This window comes from Manis javanica, chromosome 17, assembly GCF_040802235.1.
Source record: "Manis javanica isolate MJ-LG chromosome 17, MJ_LKY, whole genome shotgun sequence".
NCBI lineage: Eukaryota > Metazoa > Chordata > Mammalia > Pholidota > Manidae > Manis > Manis javanica.
This window is the reverse complement of record NC_133172.1, coordinates 61179630-61198270: the sequence shown is the minus strand read 5'-3', so window position 1 is coordinate 61198270 and position 18641 is coordinate 61179630. Positions and strand designations below refer to the sequence as shown.

The 18641-nt window shown below is 58.7% G+C and overlaps 1 protein-coding gene and 1 long non-coding RNA gene across 11 annotated transcripts in view; one reads left to right on the top strand and one right to left on the bottom strand.

The window, feature by feature from the left end:
• GSE1 (Gse1 coiled-coil protein) overlaps positions 1 to 13658 on the bottom strand; it is a 383892-nt gene extending 370234 nt beyond the window's left edge. For 2 of the 4 annotated variants that reach the window (XM_073225428.1, XM_073225431.1), the window contains exon 1: positions 11330 to 13656. In XM_073225428.1, the coding sequence (XP_073081529.1) occupies positions 11330 to 13654 (2325 nt within the window). In that variant the 5' untranslated portion in view covers positions 13655 to 13656. Of the gene's footprint in view, positions 1 to 11329 lie in introns of all 4 variants that reach the window. The other 2 variants (XM_073225429.1, XM_073225430.1) reach the window with 2 other exon arrangements.
• Positions 13659 to 14103: 445 nt separating this feature from the next.
• Positions 14104 to 18264, top strand: LOC118967552 (uncharacterized). Of its 7 annotated transcripts, none has more exons than XR_012126614.1 (3): positions 14104 to 14322; positions 15779 to 15837; positions 15985 to 18264. It is a non-coding gene; the product is annotated as an uncharacterized lncRNA (long non-coding RNA). The 7 variants fall into 7 exon arrangements; XR_012126615.1 differs by having other exon boundaries at positions 15946 to 18264; XR_005054685.2 differs by having other exon boundaries at positions 15767 to 15837.
• Positions 18265 to 18641: the final 377 nt, after the last annotated feature.

Sequence of the window (18641 nt, the reverse complement as noted above, 5' to 3'; positions counted from 1 at the left end):
CCTCCTGACATACGCAGAACAATCTCAGCAAACGGGGGGCGGGGAGGGCCAGGAGCTCCAGAGCAGAGCTTGGCGAGAAGTTTCCACAGGGTGTTCCAAGCATGCTCCGCTGAGCTTCCCGCAGGCTGTAGGCCAGATGCTGGGCTCCTGGGGGGTCCTCTGCTGAGGACGGGCAGGGACACAGCTCTGGCAGCCTGACAATCATGACAGCAAAGTTCAGGCGCCCAGAAAGTTACTAGGAAGGGCCTTCTCCCAGACCAACCTCCCCAAAGCAGCTGGAGAAACCTTTGCAGCCACATGGACAAGCTCCTGACACTGACCGCTGTGTGGCCCTGGGCAAGTCCTGTTCCCTCTCTGAAACTCAGAGGCCCTGATTTTCAGACGGAGATAATTCAGATAAACTAGACTTCACGATACAGCCAGAGACAGAGGGCTATGCCCTTGTGGTGTCAAGGCCAGTTTATCAGAAAGACAAACAATCGCAAGCCTGCAGAGGCCTCAAACTTTACAAAGCAGAAACTGCCAAAACTAAAGGGAGAAAAAGACAAACCCACCGTGTGGTGAATTAACACTCCTCCCTCAGAGAATTGTGGTGCGGTGTGTGTGCACGTGTGAGAGGGTACGCTCAGGCAGGGGTGTGTGGGGTCAGGACTGGGATGTAAGGCAGCTCTGGGGATGTGCACGTGAGGGAAAAGGTGAGTGTGTCGAGGGTCTCGGGGGGCTGTCTGTGCACATGGAGGGGGCTGTCGAAGGGAAGGGAGAACAGCCCCATCCACCCCTCGTGCCGCACTGACAGCTGCAGCCCCCGCTGCCCCTCCAGTCCAGGGGCCTCCAGCTACGCCCATCTCCTCTGCTTCCTAGGCACCTGCCCTGAAGCCAGTCCTTCACCCCCAGAGAGACAGACCTCGCTCACCCTGGTCACCTAGGGCTGACAGCTGGGTAGTGACAGGTAATGGGCGGGCGAGGCCCAGACTTCGCCCCTTGATGGGGGGGAATGATGATCGCACCCTGGTGAGCTCACAAAACCAGGCCTCGGCCACCACCACCCCCCCAGTTCTGAACAGGAAAGTGCAGAGTTTCAGGAAGAGAGGGAGGACCAGGGGTGAGCAGGGCCACCAAGCCGGCCTCCAGCTCACACACAGCATGACAAAGTGGGAAGAGAGGCCACGGGGGGACCAACCCTCGGCCATCCCCCAGCAGGGCCACTGGCAAGCCCTCAGCTTTGGAGAAGGAAAATGTGGGCTTTGTTTCCAGAACTGCACCCCCCAGCGAGGCCCGGATGACAGGCTCACAATGAGCTGCCCGACCTCCAGAGCGGAGCCCGCACAGGGTCCCTGTGGCCGGCCAGGCCGCTGCAGGCAGGCGCCCCGCCGTGCTTGGTGCAGACAGGCCAGCCCGGGGAGCCCGCACCGCCAGCACAAAGCCGCGCTCTGAACAGTCCAGGCCTCCCTTGTCCCGCGCCCCAGGATGTCATACAATTGCACAAAAGACAGAACAGCACGCGGCTGTGAGAACAGCCCCTCCTGCAGGGGTATGGGCAGGCGGAGGCCCAGCCGTTCCCAGGCCAATCCGAGGCTGCGCTCTCTGGGGCGTCCGACCGCCACCTGGAGGCTCCTCCGGGCCTCCCTACCGCAGCAGCTGCGGTGTGGCCACCAGGCCCCCTGAGCCCATGCCCCAGGCCCGCTGCCTCGGGGGGTCTGGACTGCCTCCCACCTGCCTCTGTCCTGGCCTGTCAGAACCCACACAAGCCTCTTAATCCTGGTGTGCGAACCACTGGTCTGGAAGCTGAGAGACGAGGTTTACAGGCCTGGGAAGGCTAATAAAACAGGCGGCAGTGTGTCAGTGCTCTGAGCACTCCCTCCCACCAGCCCCCTTCTGGAAGCTGACGCTGGGGACCAATGGCAGCCTCCCTGTGACTCTGAGCCAGGGCAGGGCCGGAGGAAGGCCGGGCCCTGCCAGCCCCAGCCATCTCCCACAAGCACCAGGCAACCCGGGCAGGGGAAAGGCCACAGCCCTGGTGTTGGACCACCCCTTCTTGCACGGCCCGGCTCTGCCATTTACTGTTAGTAATTTGAGGCAAAACTCTCATGCTCATGAGCCCTGGCCTCCTCATCTGAAAAATGGGACTCATGCCACCTATCCACAGGGCAGGTCACATCACCCTCCAGGGCAGAGGTGGGTGGGCAGCCTGGGAGGAGGCTAGCATCTTATGCAAGGTCACCAAGGTAGCTGGTGGCAGAGAGGAACCAGGGACAGGACTCACCAGGGACCTGGGGCTTGTGGACAGTCAGTGGGCAGCTATGGAAATGGAGCCAAGAGGGGTCAGTGGGACCCACAGGGAAGAAGGGAGCTGAACCTGGGCACGTGGCCCACCTTTCATCTGCTTAAAGTCTTCCAAGTTTTATATCATGAGGCACATATTATTTTTAAAACATTAGGATGATTCCTATAGTATAATCAACTGACAGGCAACATCCAAGCAGTACATTTAGAGAAATAAGGGTATATTTAAATAGCATTACTGGCACATAATCAGAAGGGAAAAGCCACTTGTGACCCCTCCTCCAGGCAGCCTTCCCTGACTTCCATCCCCCCAGCAGACCACCAAACATGGCTGGTAGCTTCCCTCAGGTCCTGGCTGAGCCACCCTCAGCCCTCTTCTCACTGACCCATACTCATCTCGGTTCACTGTCCTCTGAGCCAACCTTGCCTCTGGTGCAGCTACATCCTGGCCGCCCTCGGGAGGAGGGTGTTGGAGCAGTGAAGCCTTCAGACTCTGGAGCCAGCCAGCCTGGTTCGAATCCCAGCTCCAGTACTTCCCAGCTGTGTGGCTTTGGGCAGGTGACCTCCCCTCTCTGTGCCTTAATTTCCTTAGCAATATAATAGGAAAACCTCTGTAAGAATGGTAGAGGGTCACATGGGGCACCCAGGAAATGCTGCCAACGCTATTGGCTGCTGTCACATCGTCACCATCTCCTTGCATCTCACCACATCTTCCTCAGGACCTGGTGGACGGACAGAACCTAAGTGCCCTTTCTCGTTGCCAGCTCTGTCCAAGAGACGATACTAACTAGCGGGCAGGAATGATGCGGCCTGGGTGGGCTCTGGCTTTGGACAGGGATCCCTTGGAGCCCGACTGCTTCTTCTCCCGACTTCTCGGCCAGCCCGCAGTGCCCTTGGGCAGGAACAGGGCAGGCACTGCCCCTGCTCAGGCTCCCAGCACCCTTGCCCCGGCTCAGCTGAGCCAAATACCAACTGTGACCTTCGTGCCATTCATTCGAGGTCGCTGGCACCTCTCGAAGGAAACCCAATCCAGCGACCAGTTTCCTCCGGGCTCCGCACCAACAGGCCGGGCAGCAGAGAACAGAAGGCAGGGCTGGGGCAGCCAGTGCCGGGGACGGGAACCTGAGGGCTGCTGGACTCACAGAGCCAGAGCAGACCTCGCCCTCAGGGGTGCCCCCACACCCCACCCAGACCCACTCCTGCCAACAGGTGCAGAAAGACAAGAGGGTTACAGCTTGACAGCTGCACAGGAGCCAAGGGGCTGAGCTACTAGCCCACCACCTGCTCCCATTTTACAGAGAGAAAATCGAGACCTAAGCAGGTGGGGGATCTGGCCCAAGGCCAACTATGAGCGCCAGGGCCTCTGATTTCCAGGGCTGTGGCTGGAGCCACTCAAAAGCCCCCAGAGCAAGTGAAACCCGTTCTCACTTCCTGATACAGCTCCCCTGATCCCAGGGAGGAGACGACCAACTCCCAGCCTCAAACAGCCCGATGCCTGAAGCCTGAAGACCTGCAACAGGCCTGTGGCCGATGAGCTGGAGGAGCTAGGCTTCCAGGAGTCACACCTGGGACTTTGTCAAACCCGAGTCACACCACGTCGTTTGCCTGCTCAAAACCCTCAACGGGAAGCATAACTCAGTGTTAAACCCGGCGTGACCAGAGGACCCAGCCATTCCTCTCCGGACTCCCCAAGAGAAATGAAACACATGCCCACGCAAAATCTCATACACAAATGTTCAAAGCGCTGTTACTCATAAGAGCCGAAAGGTGTAGGCGACCTCAGCGTCCATCAGCTGATGGGTGGATAAATGAAATGCAGGGCATCCAGCCAACAGAACAGGATTCAGCCACAGAAAGGGGTGAAGTGCTCACACACACACCACAGCACAGGTGAGCCCCAAAACACGCGGAGTGGAAAGCCAGGGACAAAACACCACATTAACCAGGCACAGACGATCGACATGTGGATCCATTCACGGGAAATGTGGAAGAGGTGAGTCTATAGAGACAGGAGGAGCCCAGCACTGGGAGAGGAGGGGAAGTGACTGCTAATGGGCACGGGGTCTCTGCTAGGATGACGGACACATTCTGGATGCCAGAGTGGTAGTGGCTGCACAGCTCTTACCATGTAAAAGCCACTGAACTGCATGCTCAAAAAGGGTGGATTTTATAGTATGTGAATGAGATCTCAATTTAAAAACAGACAAAACAATGTCTTCTCAGGGTTAGCCGAGGCCTGACTCGGCCCTCCGGCCTGGACCTTCCACCCTCTGGGATGGACCCCTTCTGGGCCCCCTCAGGGTGGTCCCACGTCAGGCCCCTGTCCAGGCCGTCCTCGCTGTTCGCGTGGCGGCCCTCACCCGACCCATCCCCCCGGGCTACTCTGCTGGCCAACGGCACCGCCCCTCCCTGCGCCCGGTGTGTTTGCTCGCTGATGGACCCTGATGCCCAGAACAGTACCTGGGACACAGCAGGCGCTCAATAAAGACAGACTGAACAAATAAACAGAAGCCTTTGACTTCCACAGCCTTTAAGCTACAAAGTCTCAAACTCCAGGGCTGTGCTTACGATGCCTTCCGTCTGTGCTTCCCCCCAGGTAATGGAATCTTCCAGAAGCTTTAAAGTATGAGGGCCACCAGGGCCACCCCTCAGAGATTCTGATGTAACAGGTTGGGTAGGGCCCAGTCACTGATATTTTTTAATTCAAACTAATTAAGCTGATTCAAATGCGCATCCAGATACTGCCCACCCTTTCCACTGTGGCCGCCCCCCACCTCAGGCAGAGCTATTGAAGGTTCTCACTTACCCCACAAACCTCACTGCCCACATCCAGCCCTTTGCACATGCTCCTCCGCCAGGAGAACATGACCCCCACATGGACCTGGCTGAGCCCTTTTCAGTCTTCAGGGCTCAGCTTCGATGTCACCTCCTCCAGGAAGCTTTCCCTTAATGCACCCTCCTGTGGACACCCAGCAGAACCCAGTACAGAACTCAATATGCAGCACAGCCACAGCCAGGTCCCTACACGCCGCTCCTCATCCCCACCAGCACCCAGGGGCAGGGTCTGCCTGAGTGCGCACCATGTCCTCGGAGCACCAAATGCACACCTGTGTTGAGCTGATGGGTAGACTGTGTGGGTATTTTCCCCAGGGCAGCCCTGGACAGGGGTAGGCGCATGGGCAGGGTCAGGAGGCAGAGGCAGACCTGCTTTCCTGGCCCAGGACAGCCAGAATTTCTTTCAAACCTTATGCATCTCATTCGTTTGTGTTACTGAAAAGAAAAACCAGTGAAAGTGGCATTAGGGCGTGGCTTGCTGGTCCTCCTGGTGTTGTGTTGCCCAAAAAAAAGATTATCATGAGGCTTTCTAACCCCAACATGTTACGCTCCGCAGGACAGTGTATCTTGGCACTCGGGGCCCGTACATGATACAGTGAATTTAAAACCTAGACCCCAGGAAATTTGGAAATACTGGTCAAAGAGCACACATTTCCAGGTATTAGATGAACAAGCCAGGATGTAATGTGCAGCATGACGACTTTAGCTAGTGATACCGAATCATAGGCCTGAATGTTGCTGAGTGAGTAGATCTTAAATGCTCTTGCCACTAAAAAGAAATGGTCAGGACAGGATGTTGGCAGCAGCTGATGCGGCGGTAAGGATCCTTTGGTGAACACGTAACTACATCGAGTCAATACCTTGTACACCCTAACCTTACACAATGTTACTTGTCAATTAGAGCTCAACAAAGCTGGAAAAAAAAGGAAAATAAAAAAAACAAGCAGTCATTCTCCCATTCCTACACCCACAGAAAAGAATAAATTCCAATAAATCACTAGATCTTTTCCCAGTAAGTCCAAATACAGCCTCAGTATCCTTCTCAACACAATGCCATCAGTTAGTCAGACCTCACATGTGGCACGCAAACTGCCTGGGAACCCTGAAGATGAGACCTTTCACTTAGACAGCTGGGGACACTGAGCAAAGTCACATGGGAAGAAGCTCCTTTCACATCTGCCCCCATGAGCCGCCCACTTGGGGCTCTGGGGCAAACAGAAGCCAACATTCTAAATGCTCTTCCTGGGGAACATAAGTGTCATCCCTCTCCACTGTCCCCACCAGAATCTGAACCTGGGGAAGAAGACAGACCTGAATTCCAGGTGTGGGCTCTTCCCCAGCCCAGAAAGCGTGCCAGTGAGGCAAAACTGCCTGAAACCTCCAAACCGTGCAGAGGTGACCTCCCTAGGGTGGGAACCAGGGAGATGGAAGCACAGAAGGGACCAGAAAGCTTTGCACCTCACCAAAGACAGCTGCCCCTCGGCCCCGCCCTCCCCCTGCTCCAGGGAGCGCTGAGTTATGAAGACTCTTTGCCTCCACTTCTGCCCCAGCTGATTCCAATCACCTCCAGGTTTAAGACAAGGCACGTCTGGGAAGTTCAATCCTCTGAGCAGATGGCTCCCAAGCCGCCAAGAAAAGCACAGACCTCCCCTCCGAGGAGACCGTCAGAGCTTGAGAGAGGCCCAAAGCCCGGTCACTTCCCAGCTGCGGCCAGGGAGATGGTGCCAGCGTCAGCCCAGCCAGGCAGCTTCCCCCAGCACCTTCTGGAAGGTCCCCTCATCCGGTCACCTTGCCCAGGTGCCCCATGAGGCAGGACCTGGGCAGGAAGCGCTGGCAGGCCCTCCCTGGAGAGCAGGGAGCTGGTGGGCGCAGAGAGCCAGGAAACTGGGAAACAGATGTGAGCGCTGCCCTGACAGGCGAGTGATGACAGAGGCTCTCTGCAGGCCTCCTGTGTCAGCGCGGGAGGAGAGAGGTGGCCGCAGGGGCAACACCTGTTCGGGCTGGGGGCCACGCTGGAGGGGCTGCGCTGGGTCCCAGGCAGGGGCCAGGCGTGGTTTAGGCACACAGCTGCTGCTCCACCCCTCAGAGCCCTCCGGACCCCGCTGCTAGAGGAAAGGGCAGCCCACCCGCCGACTGGCTTGCAAGGAAAGCAAATCGATCTGCTGCAGATCCATCTTGGAAGAGAGGCAGGCTTCTCCCAGCTGCAGCAGGAGGTCCCGGTGGAAATCTGAATACCAGGGCAGAGTCGTGAGGGGTACAGACAAAGGGCACCACTTATCAACGGGGCAGAGAAAGGAGGGGTCGGCAGAGCCAGCCAGGGAGGGCTTCTCTGAGCCTCTGCCCCATGCAAGCTAACTCCTGCCTCTCAGCTGCTCTGGGCATTGGAGGAGGCACATAGAGAGGAAATTAGGACCCAGCCACCTCCAGGGCACTGCTACCCTCACAGCTGAAGCCCCGGAGGGGACAGAAAGGCAAGGACACAATAGAGGCTGGAGCACAGACTCCAGAGCCAGACTCCCACGTCCAATGCTGAATGACCTGGGCAAACTCCTTGACCTCTCTGGACTTCCTTTTTCCTCTGTGAAATGGGAGAGCAATACTTCGGAAAAGAGGGTTGTCATGGGGTCTCTCCAAGCATGAGTACCCATGAGGTGTGGGACGTGGAAAGCGTCCATAAAAGCACCATTGCCATTATCATGTCCCCAGATGCCGTTTCTGGCAGCCTGGCCAGCTGTGCCCCCAGCTCTGACAGGAGGGAAGACCATTCCCTGGCCCCAGCAGAAAGGTGGGGGACAGAGGCTGAGATGTCAGAGCCTGTGGGTACCTCAGGGAGGGAGGGAGGCAGGCAGGCATCCCACATCCCTCCTGTACACCAGCTGCTCTCACATCACGACGCTTCCCAGGCAATGACTATCTCCACTTCTCAGATGCAGCAACTGAGGCTCAGAGAGGGCAAGAATCTTACCCAAGGTCACACAGCCAGCTCCCAGCAGAATGAAGACTGAAACCAGGTCTGTCTTAAGGCCAAGCCAGGGTCTTTCCATGGCTTCACAGAGCCTCCCATGTGCTGGGGTTCCTCCTGTAGGAAGGGGTGCCAGGCCCCCAGAAGAATGAGCTGCAGCCTTTCCAGCCCAGCTCCGGCACAGCCCCACCCAGGCAGCCAGCTCAGACATGTGGCTACAGAGCAGGTGCTCTCCTGGGGCGAGGAACTCGGCTGGAGAGAAACGCCACCAACACAATCCAGAGGGCTCCTGGGACACCTCCTCTCTCCTATGTTTTTTTGCTTAGTATTTCAAGTGTTCACTAATGAATGAACACTTATTAGGAAACAACTGGTGTGGTAAAGATGAGGTCCTGGAACACACTGTCCCCGCTAAGTGGCTTCCCTGTGGCCACCTTCCAATGTCCCTAGCCACCCCTCCCAAATCCTCAAACCACACACCACAGAGAGACAGAGTATGTATGTAAGAATCACGGAGCCAGGAGGTGGCCTCAGGAGACCCTTCTCCTGTGGCTCCGAGGCTGCCCTGCCCCTGGCAGCCCCTGCCGGGAACTCTTTCATTTGTCTTTGGCTCCTGCCTCGTGTGCCCATTCCCCATGCCACCCTGGTGCTTGGCCCCAGCCTCATCCTGCTTGGCTTCCCCCTCTGCAGAGAGCTGTGTTCTAAGCCGGCCCTTCATCCCCCCGCCCCCAACACTGAGGGCTCCGCACTTGCCATCAGTTCCTCAGCATCTGGAACAGTGCCTGGCTCAGAGTAGGCGCTCCATAAATATTTGCTGAATGAACGGGAGGGCGGGCGGGCAGAAGGCTGCATTTCTGGCATTCTCCTGACCATCAGTCAGGCGGCCTTCCAGATGGGGGTTCTCCTTCGCTCTGCTGTGCAGCCTGAGACCCACACTGCCGCCTCCGAGACCACACCAGCATGGTCTCGCCCACCACCGGGGCTGGGTCCCTGCCCAGGCTACTGCACGCCTTCCTTCTTTGCAGAACATTTTACTGCTCTCCAGGGCCTTCGACTCTAGCCTGGCCTCCTCCTCCTGGGCTCAAGGCCTCTCATGCACTCCAGCCTTGCCCGCTTCATCCCACCTTACCCCTCGCCCCCCAGCAAATCCTGCCCATCTCCCAAGGCTCCATCTCTGTCCAGCACTCAATGCAAAAGGGCTCAGCGATCAGAAGACCTGGGTTCAAGACCACCTCAGCCACCTGCTGGCCGTATGACAGGCACCCAGGTCATTTCACTTCTCTAAGTCTCAATTTCCTGATCTGTGAAGTGGGACTAATAGGGCCACATAGGGCCACGGTCAGAAGCAAAGAAAACAACTTGCTTTAGAAAAGGTGCCCAAGTTGGGTGACATGCAGCCTTCCCAAATGCATGCTGTGCACATCTGGGCCAACACCAGCTTGCGTTTTCATCCACACGGGGCTACCCTCGGCTCCGGCCTGCCCCCCGCTGGGCTGGGAACTGCAGCTTCTGTGGTTTCCTGACGTCCCTATCAGCTGAGGCCACCGCTGGCATCTCATCACCTCCTGAGGAGTAAGCTAATCCACAGGAGGAAAGTCACCACAGTTCAGATGCTCCACAGAAAACACCGAGGCCTGACATTACCCCACCGGGCACCATCACCAAGCCTAAAATCCATACCCACCCTGCAAATTGGGAGCCTTGCCGAGAACTTACCTGACCCTAAGAGATTCTGTCCCAGGATTTCAAGCATCCAAATGCCCCAGTTCATTCTCATCCAGCCCTTCAAGTCAGGAGATCTACATTTCCACTCCCAGGCCAAGGAAATGAGTTCAGGGAAGATAAAACACATACTCCTAGGCACTCAGTCACTAAGAGAAAGGGCAGGATCAGAACCAAGGTTTATCCTCCCCCAAAGCCAGGCTTGCCTCCCGGTTCTGGCCCTTCTGGAAACTGTGGTTCTTCAGAATCCCAGCAGCAGATCCCCCGGCCAGACTGCCACATGCCCCAGGGAGGGGTTCAGCATGCACAGCCCGCAGTGACGCGCATGTCCATTTAGAAAGAGAGGCTATCTCACCAAAGCCTCCCAAAACAGCTTGTGAGGTCCAGAGGGGACATCGAAAGAGAAGGAACCAGGGCAGAGCCTAAAGGCAAGGGGCCATGGACCTATGGAGGCAAGCATGGACTTTATAGATGCAACCACAGGGAGGAAACACCAAATGGCAGAATCCCCACATACACGCACACACATGTACACATGGGAGACAGGATCAGAAACCTCTCCAACGGATGGAACAACCATTTGTGGACAGGCCAGAGATGTCCTTCCCCATTCACACATCCTTCTGCTGGCCCCTTGCCAGCAGCTACCACTACAGGAGCCTGGTTAAAACAGGCTGGTGTGTCTTTGGTGGGAATTAGGATTCATGGCCCCAGTGACCAGGATGGTGATCACAACTCACAGATGTCTACTTCCCCAGACCCTCGGGGGGCAGGCCCTGCTTCAGCCTTTGCAAAACCGGCTCCAAAATGAACGGAGTCCCGTCTGGCTTCTCCTGGGCAGGCAGGCAGCATGCAGGCAGGCGTCATATAAACAAGGCAAATGCCAGACCTCCCGCCCTCCTCCTGCACAGCTGACTTGCAGAGAAGAAAGACTCTTCCCACTGGGGGAAAAAGTCTGGTTAGGCTACTGTCCCCTGGGTCCCAAACCCCTGCATCTGGAAATCTGTTTTTATCTGCAGTTAAGCAACCAGAGAATCTCAAAGGAGAAGTGTGAACTTGGGTGGAAAACTCTGGAAAAGCTAAGCTGCACTCGGGAGCTGGAGTGGAGAGGAACTTCCACCTCTGATGTGTTTCAAACTGGGCAAGTACAGAGACCTCTTGCTGACCTGCAGGGCTGGACTAATTACCAATGTTATCAGGCGGATGACAGACATGCCCCACACTTCCTCTGTTTGATAGATTCTGCCACAAACACACTCAAGTTCGGGCCCATGCCTGCTGCTTTCTGCTGTGCCCTGTTCCACAAGTCCTCTCCTGGCCCCCAGCTCCTCTGACCCGCCACAAGCCTCCGGTCCCAGCCGGGCCAACACACTCACCAAGCCCCAGCCCAGGGTCCCAAGGAGTGCACCTCCTGCTGGAACGCACTGCACAGAATCACTGTGAAGTCCTCCCCAGCAGAGGAACAGAGAGGGACATCACTTCCTTCCCAGTTCGGATTTCAGAGGATGAGATGCGAAGACGCCTTACCTGCATCACAGCTGCCACCGGGGAGCTCCAGCCCGTGGGTCCCTGGCGGGCGAGCCCATGGCCAGCACACACCAGGGTCCCGCACTCGAGGCAGGCACCAATGATCAGCTGCCGCCCGTCGTCCACTAGCAGGCTGTGGCTCGCTCGCAAGGTGTAGAGAAACAAGGGCAGCCGGGCCACCCGCACGGCCTTCAGCCCAAGACAGCGTTTCTTCTCCTGCTGGCAGAAGAAGCACACGAACGTCTCCACTTGGTATTGCCGGGACCAGGCGCTGACGGCGTGGTGCACGCTGCGGGCCTCGTGCTGCAGCCACTGGCCCAGCAGGTCGTGGTAGCAGAGCACGCAGGTGGCCACCAGGCCGGTGGCATCGGCAGGCCTGGCACGCGGGGCAGGCGGGTAGACTGTGAGGAAGGGAAAGAAGGGCTCCTTCTCGCCAGAGCGGCCGGAGGGGTTCACATTGAGCTGGAACTCCTTCCCGGGGCCCAGCTCAGCCCCGCAGGTATAGCAGACGGATGCCGGGCTGCCCTGGGCGGACGCGGGCGGCTCGGTGAGGGCGTGGTCAGAGGCAGAGAAGGCCTGGTGGTACCTGCCCAGGAAGCCCTGCACAGAGGTGATGAGCTCCTCGTTCTGGCAGGCCCGGTACAGGGCCCAGACGTCCTCCAGGACGCTGAAGCACTTGGGGCAGCTGCGAACCTCACAGCGCTTGTTGGGGCCCCGGGCATTGGGGGGGCAGGGCAGGAGGCTGAGAAAGGGGAAGTGCATGGAGCCCCGGGCATTGCCATTGAGGATCCTGGAGACCACGGTCCGGGAGTCCTGGGTACAGTCCTCCCCACAGAGGTAGCAGGCCTCTGGCAGGGCCCCAGCGGGCAGGCCCTCTTCCCGGGGCAGGCGCCGGCCCTTGGAGGCCATGCCGGGGGCGTGGCTGTTCAGGGGCACCACGTACAGCCGCTGCAGGACGGGCACGCTGGCCAGCTCGAAGCTCTGCCACTGCTGCATGAGGGAAGAGAAGCAGCATGGGCACACCAGGGTGCTGCCGCCCTCGCTGACGGGCTGCGCCCCGGGGGGCGGGCTGTGCAGCCACAGGAACGGGAAGAAGGGGGCCTGCGCCAGCTTCTCCTGCTTCTGCACGTGGATCTGGTGTTGCGAGGCTGGGGACAGGGCTGCCCCGCAGATGTAGCAGCAAAGGCCCCCTGGTGGCGCAGTCCGGCTCTCCAGGGGAGCCCAGGGGGCACGGCTACCGTTTTCCTTCTCTCTGGGGCCCGGGAGAGGCTGCTCCTTGCGGTCCTCTTCCTCGCTGGTAATGTTGATGTCACTGTCCTCAGACGGACAGTAGCCCGCGCGAGTCTCCCCCAGCGGTCTGCTCTCGGGGGTCTTGGCGGCCCGGCCGGAAGGGGCTCCTCTCACTCCATCTGCAGGGGCCACTCGGACTGGAGGGACTGGCCAAGGGTCCTGAATGCCTCTCAGGACGCTGGCCCGGGCCTCGGGAACCCAGTGCCTTCCGGCGCCCTTCCGCCTGCGCCTAACGCCGGTCTTGGGCTCCCCGTCCACGCGGAGCTTGGAGGGGACCCTCTCCTCCTCCACTTCCCGCTGCGCGGGGGCGTCCGCGCCCTGTCCCAGAGGAGGGCCGGGTACCGGCCTCCACTCCTGGCAGCGGCCCCCGCGAGCCCCTGGCCCCGGGGTGGCCCGCGCCGCCGGCGCCCCGTCCCGGAGGGGGCTGGCGGCGTCACGCGCGGCCGGGTCGGGCTCCGAGAGGGGATCGGTGTCCGACAGCTCCGACAGCTCCGAGTCCCGCGTGTCCTCGGCGGCCGCGCGGGACCCGGGGCCGCCGCCGGCGTCCTCGTCGTCGTCGTCGTCGCCGGCCGCGCCGCCCAGCGCGTAGGCGACGTTCCACTCGCGGGGGGCCCCGGCGCCCCCGCGCCGCCCGCCCGCGCCCGCGTCGCACTGGTGGGGCCGCTTGAGCCAGTACATGCGCTTGTCCACCGGCGTGCGGGCGCGCTCGAAGGCGGCCCACTGCTCGCCCAGGAAGCAGCGGCACACGGCGCACACCAGCACGCAGCCGTCGGCCGGGCACAGCTCGCGCGCCCCGGGCGCCGGCTCCTGCTGCTGCAGGAACGGGAAGAAGGGCTGCGCCGGGGACCCCGCGCCCGCCGCCGCCGCCGCCGCCGGCTGCTTCACCTGCAGCTTCAGCTCCTTGCCGCGCCCGATGCCTCCGCCGCAGATGAAGCAGGAGAGCGGCGCGCCGCCGCCCACGCCGCCCGCCGCCCGCTCGCCCACGGCTGCCATGAGCCGCTGCTTGCGGGAGACCGGCGCCGGCCGCCCGCTCATGGCCGCGCCGCGCCCGCCCCGGCCCCTGCGCGCCCCGGGCCGCGCTCAGCGCCCGCCGCCGCCGCCGCCGCCGCGCCCAACTTGGAGCATGTGTGCGCGCCGCGAAGTTTGGCGGCGGGCGGCCGGCGCGGGCGCTCGGCCGCCCGCAGGGGCGCCCCCCGGCCTGCCGAGGCCCCCGGCGGCGCCGCGGCGAGCGCGCCCGGAACGCAGCGGCGGCGGCGGCGGGCCCCGGGCGGCTGGAGCGGCGGCCGCATGTGCGAGCTCCGGCGCCTGCCAGCGCGTTGGGTCATTTAATTGGGGAGGAGGGAGGCGGGGCGGCGGGCGGGCGGGGGAGGGGACGGAGGGCGGCGCGGCGGGCGGGGGAATCCCTCCCTCGCTCCCTGCCTCCCGGCCTCCCGGCCTCCCGCCAGCCGCCCCTCCTCCCGCCCTTCCCCTCCCCCCCACCCCACCCCCCGCGGCCCAAACTGCGCACAATAGCGCGCCGGCTCCTCTATCTATTTTGTGTCCAGCCGGGAGCCGCGCACCATGATTCATGGCCCCAATTAGGGGCTCTCTCCAGCGCGCCCGGCTCGAGCCGTCTGAAGGTTCTCCTCGGGGACCCGCGGAGGCCCATCAGCGGCCACAGCTGCTCTTTAAGTAAAGGTCAAGCAGGACGCGGGAGGAGCCAGGTAAGAACGTGGCAGGCGCCCCCGGAGACCGGAGAGTCCCCCAAAGAGCTCTCGGGAAGGGCAGCCTCGGCCCAGGAATGGGCGTCCTGCCGATTTAGCTCAGGGTGCTTCAGTCCCCTCCTCGTTTTCAAGGGGGAACCAAATAAGGGCCATTTACAGCCCCAGCAACCCTGAGTTGGTGGCACCGCTCAGAGTCCAGTGTTCTCATTTCGGAGACTGGCAAAGAGGAGCTGTCCCCTGTCCCCTGGAACACCTTAATGGATGCTCCGTCGGGGGAACGGAGTCCTCAGCCGACCGCACCCCTCCCCACGGCTGGCCAGGGGCCACCACGTCTTCACCAGCAGGGCAGAAGGGGCCCTGTGTGTTCCAGGGCAAGTGGCTCAACAACTCTGAGCCTCTTCTGGCTCTTACTAAGGGAGCTCTAGCAGGGGATGAGCTGTTTCCATGTATTTAATTTATATGTGCGTAGATACCCTGAGTTTATTTAACAAACACATAGACCTTAGCACATGCCAGGTATTATTCTAAGCACTTTATATACATCAGCTCAGTTATTCCTCCCAATAGCCCTGGTTCAAGTGCATGACTAGCCCATTTTATAGAAGAGAAAGAGGTGGCACTGGGGTTAAGTTACTTTTCAGGAGTGTAAGTTACTGGGGCTGGGATTCAGTCCCGGGCGGTCAACTCTGTCCCCTGCTGTCAAAGACCTGGCTGTGCAGCCTTGCTAGGCAGTGTGGGCCTTGGCACCCATCCAATGAGGGAGACAGACTGCTCTGGCTCTGGTGGGAGGTCTTGTGCAAATCTAGGCCTCCCTGGGCCTCACATTTCCAATCTGTGAAATGACACCCCTTCCAACTTCAAAAGCCCAGGAGACTGATTTTCTAGTAGTTGACAGCTAGCTGTCCGAACCTGCCAGCTGGAGCTCAGAGTGAGCCTGGGGACAAAGGTACCAGGTGGGCCCTTCTGCCCTCTGGGACATTGATGTGTAAATAAAACTAGGCTTCCTCTTGGCAGGGAGGAGGACCATGCATTATAGATAAATGGAATAAGAGAAAAGAGCCATCTCTTTGGAATCCCTGGCGGATATTCCAAGGGTCATGGTCCAGGGGTTAACAAGAACATCGTCATCTTTGCCAGAAATGCGGGACTGCAGGTTCTCACCCGGCCCCGAAAAGAGCTGCGTCAGCAAAACTGTCCCAGAGGAATGTTGGGGGCAGGGCAAGGGGGTTTCCCTGCTTCTGGCATTTTTAATATCTGGTGACAGGAGGGGGACTGATTGGGAAAACTTTAAAGGGTAAGGTCTGCTTAATTGCGTCCTAGCACCACTAATAAACCCCATACAGGCCAAAAGGTTGCTGGTTAAACAATGCCAGCTTAGGAAATGCAGGCCCGCTGTGGGTTCTGTGGGTCCCTTAAAGCTGGGCATGTGGGGTTTCCACTTCAGATGCCTTTCCAGGTTTATGCCCTTGGCTGCAGTGCCTTCCCCAAGAGGCTTCCCTGTGCTCTCCATCTCAGGTAGGTACCCCTGTTAGTCTCTGTCTCTGCTCACTGGCAAAGCAATTCATCTTTGATTTTATTTATTTTCCTGTTGACTGTGCCCTGTCTGACTCCCCTGCCCCTCAGGAGAGACCAGGTCTGTCTTCATCTCTGTGTGTGTCCCAGATCGGTGTCTAGGTCCCACAAACCGGGATCCCGATCCTGGCCCAGCCCTCTCTCGCCAGGAGAGCCTTGGGCAAACCTCTGACCTCCCTAAGCCTCCATTTCCTGCTCCATGCAAGGGGTAAGTGACAGTATGTGTGTGTGGACCCTTCCTGGCTCTGTCTGTGGTTGAGAAGGTTCTGCTACTGCCTGTCTGCACTCTGAGGTGAGGGGGCTGCCACGCTGAGATCACACACAGAGCCTGAGGAAGGAGGGCCACAGGGCTCAACAGGCCTAAAAGAGGGAGGTGGAGTTTTCTTGGCTAAACTGGAATCATCCAGGAGAACCTCCTGAGTGTGTGCCACATGTGTGAAAGTGTGCATGTGTGTGCATGCATCTGTGTATGTGTGTACATTCTCGTGCCTATGTCTGCACGTGTTCACGCATGTGCCTGTGTGTGTATAAAGTGGGCTGGGAATGGGAAGAAAGGTATTTGGCTGGATGTTTTTGTTTCCTCACTGGCCCAGTGACTCAGGAAAGTTCCCTGGCACACATCTCGGGATCCAAGAAGCAGGTGAGCCTAGATCAGAGGAGGAGGAAGGTAGGTAGGTAATGGTGGCTGGTCGTCTGTGGGTAGATGACAGAGGGGTGGAGCTGCTGGCACAGCTCAACACACCATACTGATATTGCAGCTCCACCATTTACTAGCTGTGTGGCCTTGGCCTGCTACTTAACCTCTCTGAGCCTCGGTTTCCCCATCTATAAAACAGAGATGACAAATGATGCACCCATAGGCCTGGGAGGAGCGTGACTTAAGACAGTCCAGGTAAAACACACCCTGGACCTGAAATTGACAGCTGTGTTTGCAGGTCGGTTGAATGTCAGTCATACACAGGGACCTGGCTTTTACAGATGCAACTCACCAAATCTTTGCAACAAGCCTGTGTGGGAGGCTCTGTTGTATCCCCAGTTACCAGGTGAGGAGACTGAGGCCCAGAGCAGGGAGGTCAAGGCTCAAGGTCATGCAGCTTGGTGGAGCTGGGACTGGAACCCAGGCAGTGTGTCTCACCCCCTGGCTTCGTTAGCCACCAAGATTAGCATTACCCTAAGATGCCAGCTTGTTAAGGCAGGAATGGCCAGCAGAGTCCATCGTCCTGGGTGTCCCCAGTTTTACACCTCAGGAAACTGAGGACCTGCCAGGTTCATGTCTGGACACAAAACAGGCTGAGTATGTGCTGGAAGACAGGGAGAGATGTCAGGGCTCATTTGTGTTGGCTTCATGTGGGAACCACAGTCCCCGGCCGCGGCAGAACCATCTCCTCACTTGCCTCTGAGCCCCGTGGCCCTCCCTGCAGCTGGAGAGAGGGTGCCAGGCTTCCCCAGACCACATGAATCGCCACTCAGCTCGGCATCTTCATCCCGCGGACTCCAGTGTGGTGGCCTCGTAAAGCAACCACACATGCTCACAGGCAGGCCCAGCAGAGGGAACAGCGAGAAAATGCGCCCCCGACGGCCGGTGCCACAGTAGACCAGAAGGCCATCAGCATGGAACATCTGGGCACATCTCAGATTTGCGGCTTCCTGTAGGGTTGTCTTGGCCCAGAAACCACAGGAATCTGCCCTCAGCCTGCAGGGAGAGCTAGTTTCCAGGCTCTGAGCACTCGGCACACTTACTTTGTGTATCTGTCTCTGGGCCTGCCTCTCCATCGGAGCAGAACCTGGGGTGGCTTCCCCGGGTGGCTTTCCACGGTGTCACAAGGCCAGGGACGTAGTTGGGGCCCAATCTGTGCTTGAACCTGGGAGCCAGACTATCCAGAAATCACACTGTGTCTTCCAAGTTCCAGGCTTGCCGGCTGCTCCCACCGGCTTCCACTGCTCAGCTGTGCTGACATCCAGGATCAGCCTCTTCCACGTGCCCCGGCCTCTCCCGCCCCGGAACCGACTTCCCTTCCCCCTGAGGCCTTTGCCCTTCTCCCTCTGAACTGCGCGTGTGCCCCTGGCGGCCCTCCCAGGACCATTTACCTTCTCAGGCTGCCATCCTTCCTCTTTTAGAGGCTACGTGTGCTGTGTGTTTGGCCTCTGGCTCGCTGGGGACCAGAAAAACAAAATTTATCTTCTGACTGCCCTATTTTTTTTCTATCCCTTTTTTTTTTTCTTTTTTCTTTTTGGCCTAAGAATGAAGCAAGCACTTCTCTGCCATCCTCAGAAAGAGCTTCAAACACGGCAGGCCACCGACAAAAGTATACCGTCCTTCTCAGAGGGACGGAATGCAACCGTTAACAATAAAAACATCCCTGGGATTTATGGAGGCCTTGGGCCTGTGAGCCGTTTCACAGCCATTTGCTTGGGTGACAGAGCAATCCAGGAGGTGAGCAGAAATCATCATCCCTGTTTGAGAAATGGGGAAACTGAGGCCCAAAGGCACAGTTCCTGGGACCGGGATGAGCTCCCAGCTGCTGGGGTTGGCAAAATTTCCTTGCTTTTTACGTGTGTAAACTGGGTGAACTTGTTCCAATTTGTAAAATCTGTAAAGATACATGGCATATTTGGTGACCGTGTCATAGGTCCATTCTTTGTCAAATATAGAAGGCTTCAGAGAGTGGGGGTGGGAGAGCCACTTTCCATGTGTGGGGCCTGAGCCAACCTATGCAGAAGCATCTTGTAAGCTGCAAAGGGCTTTG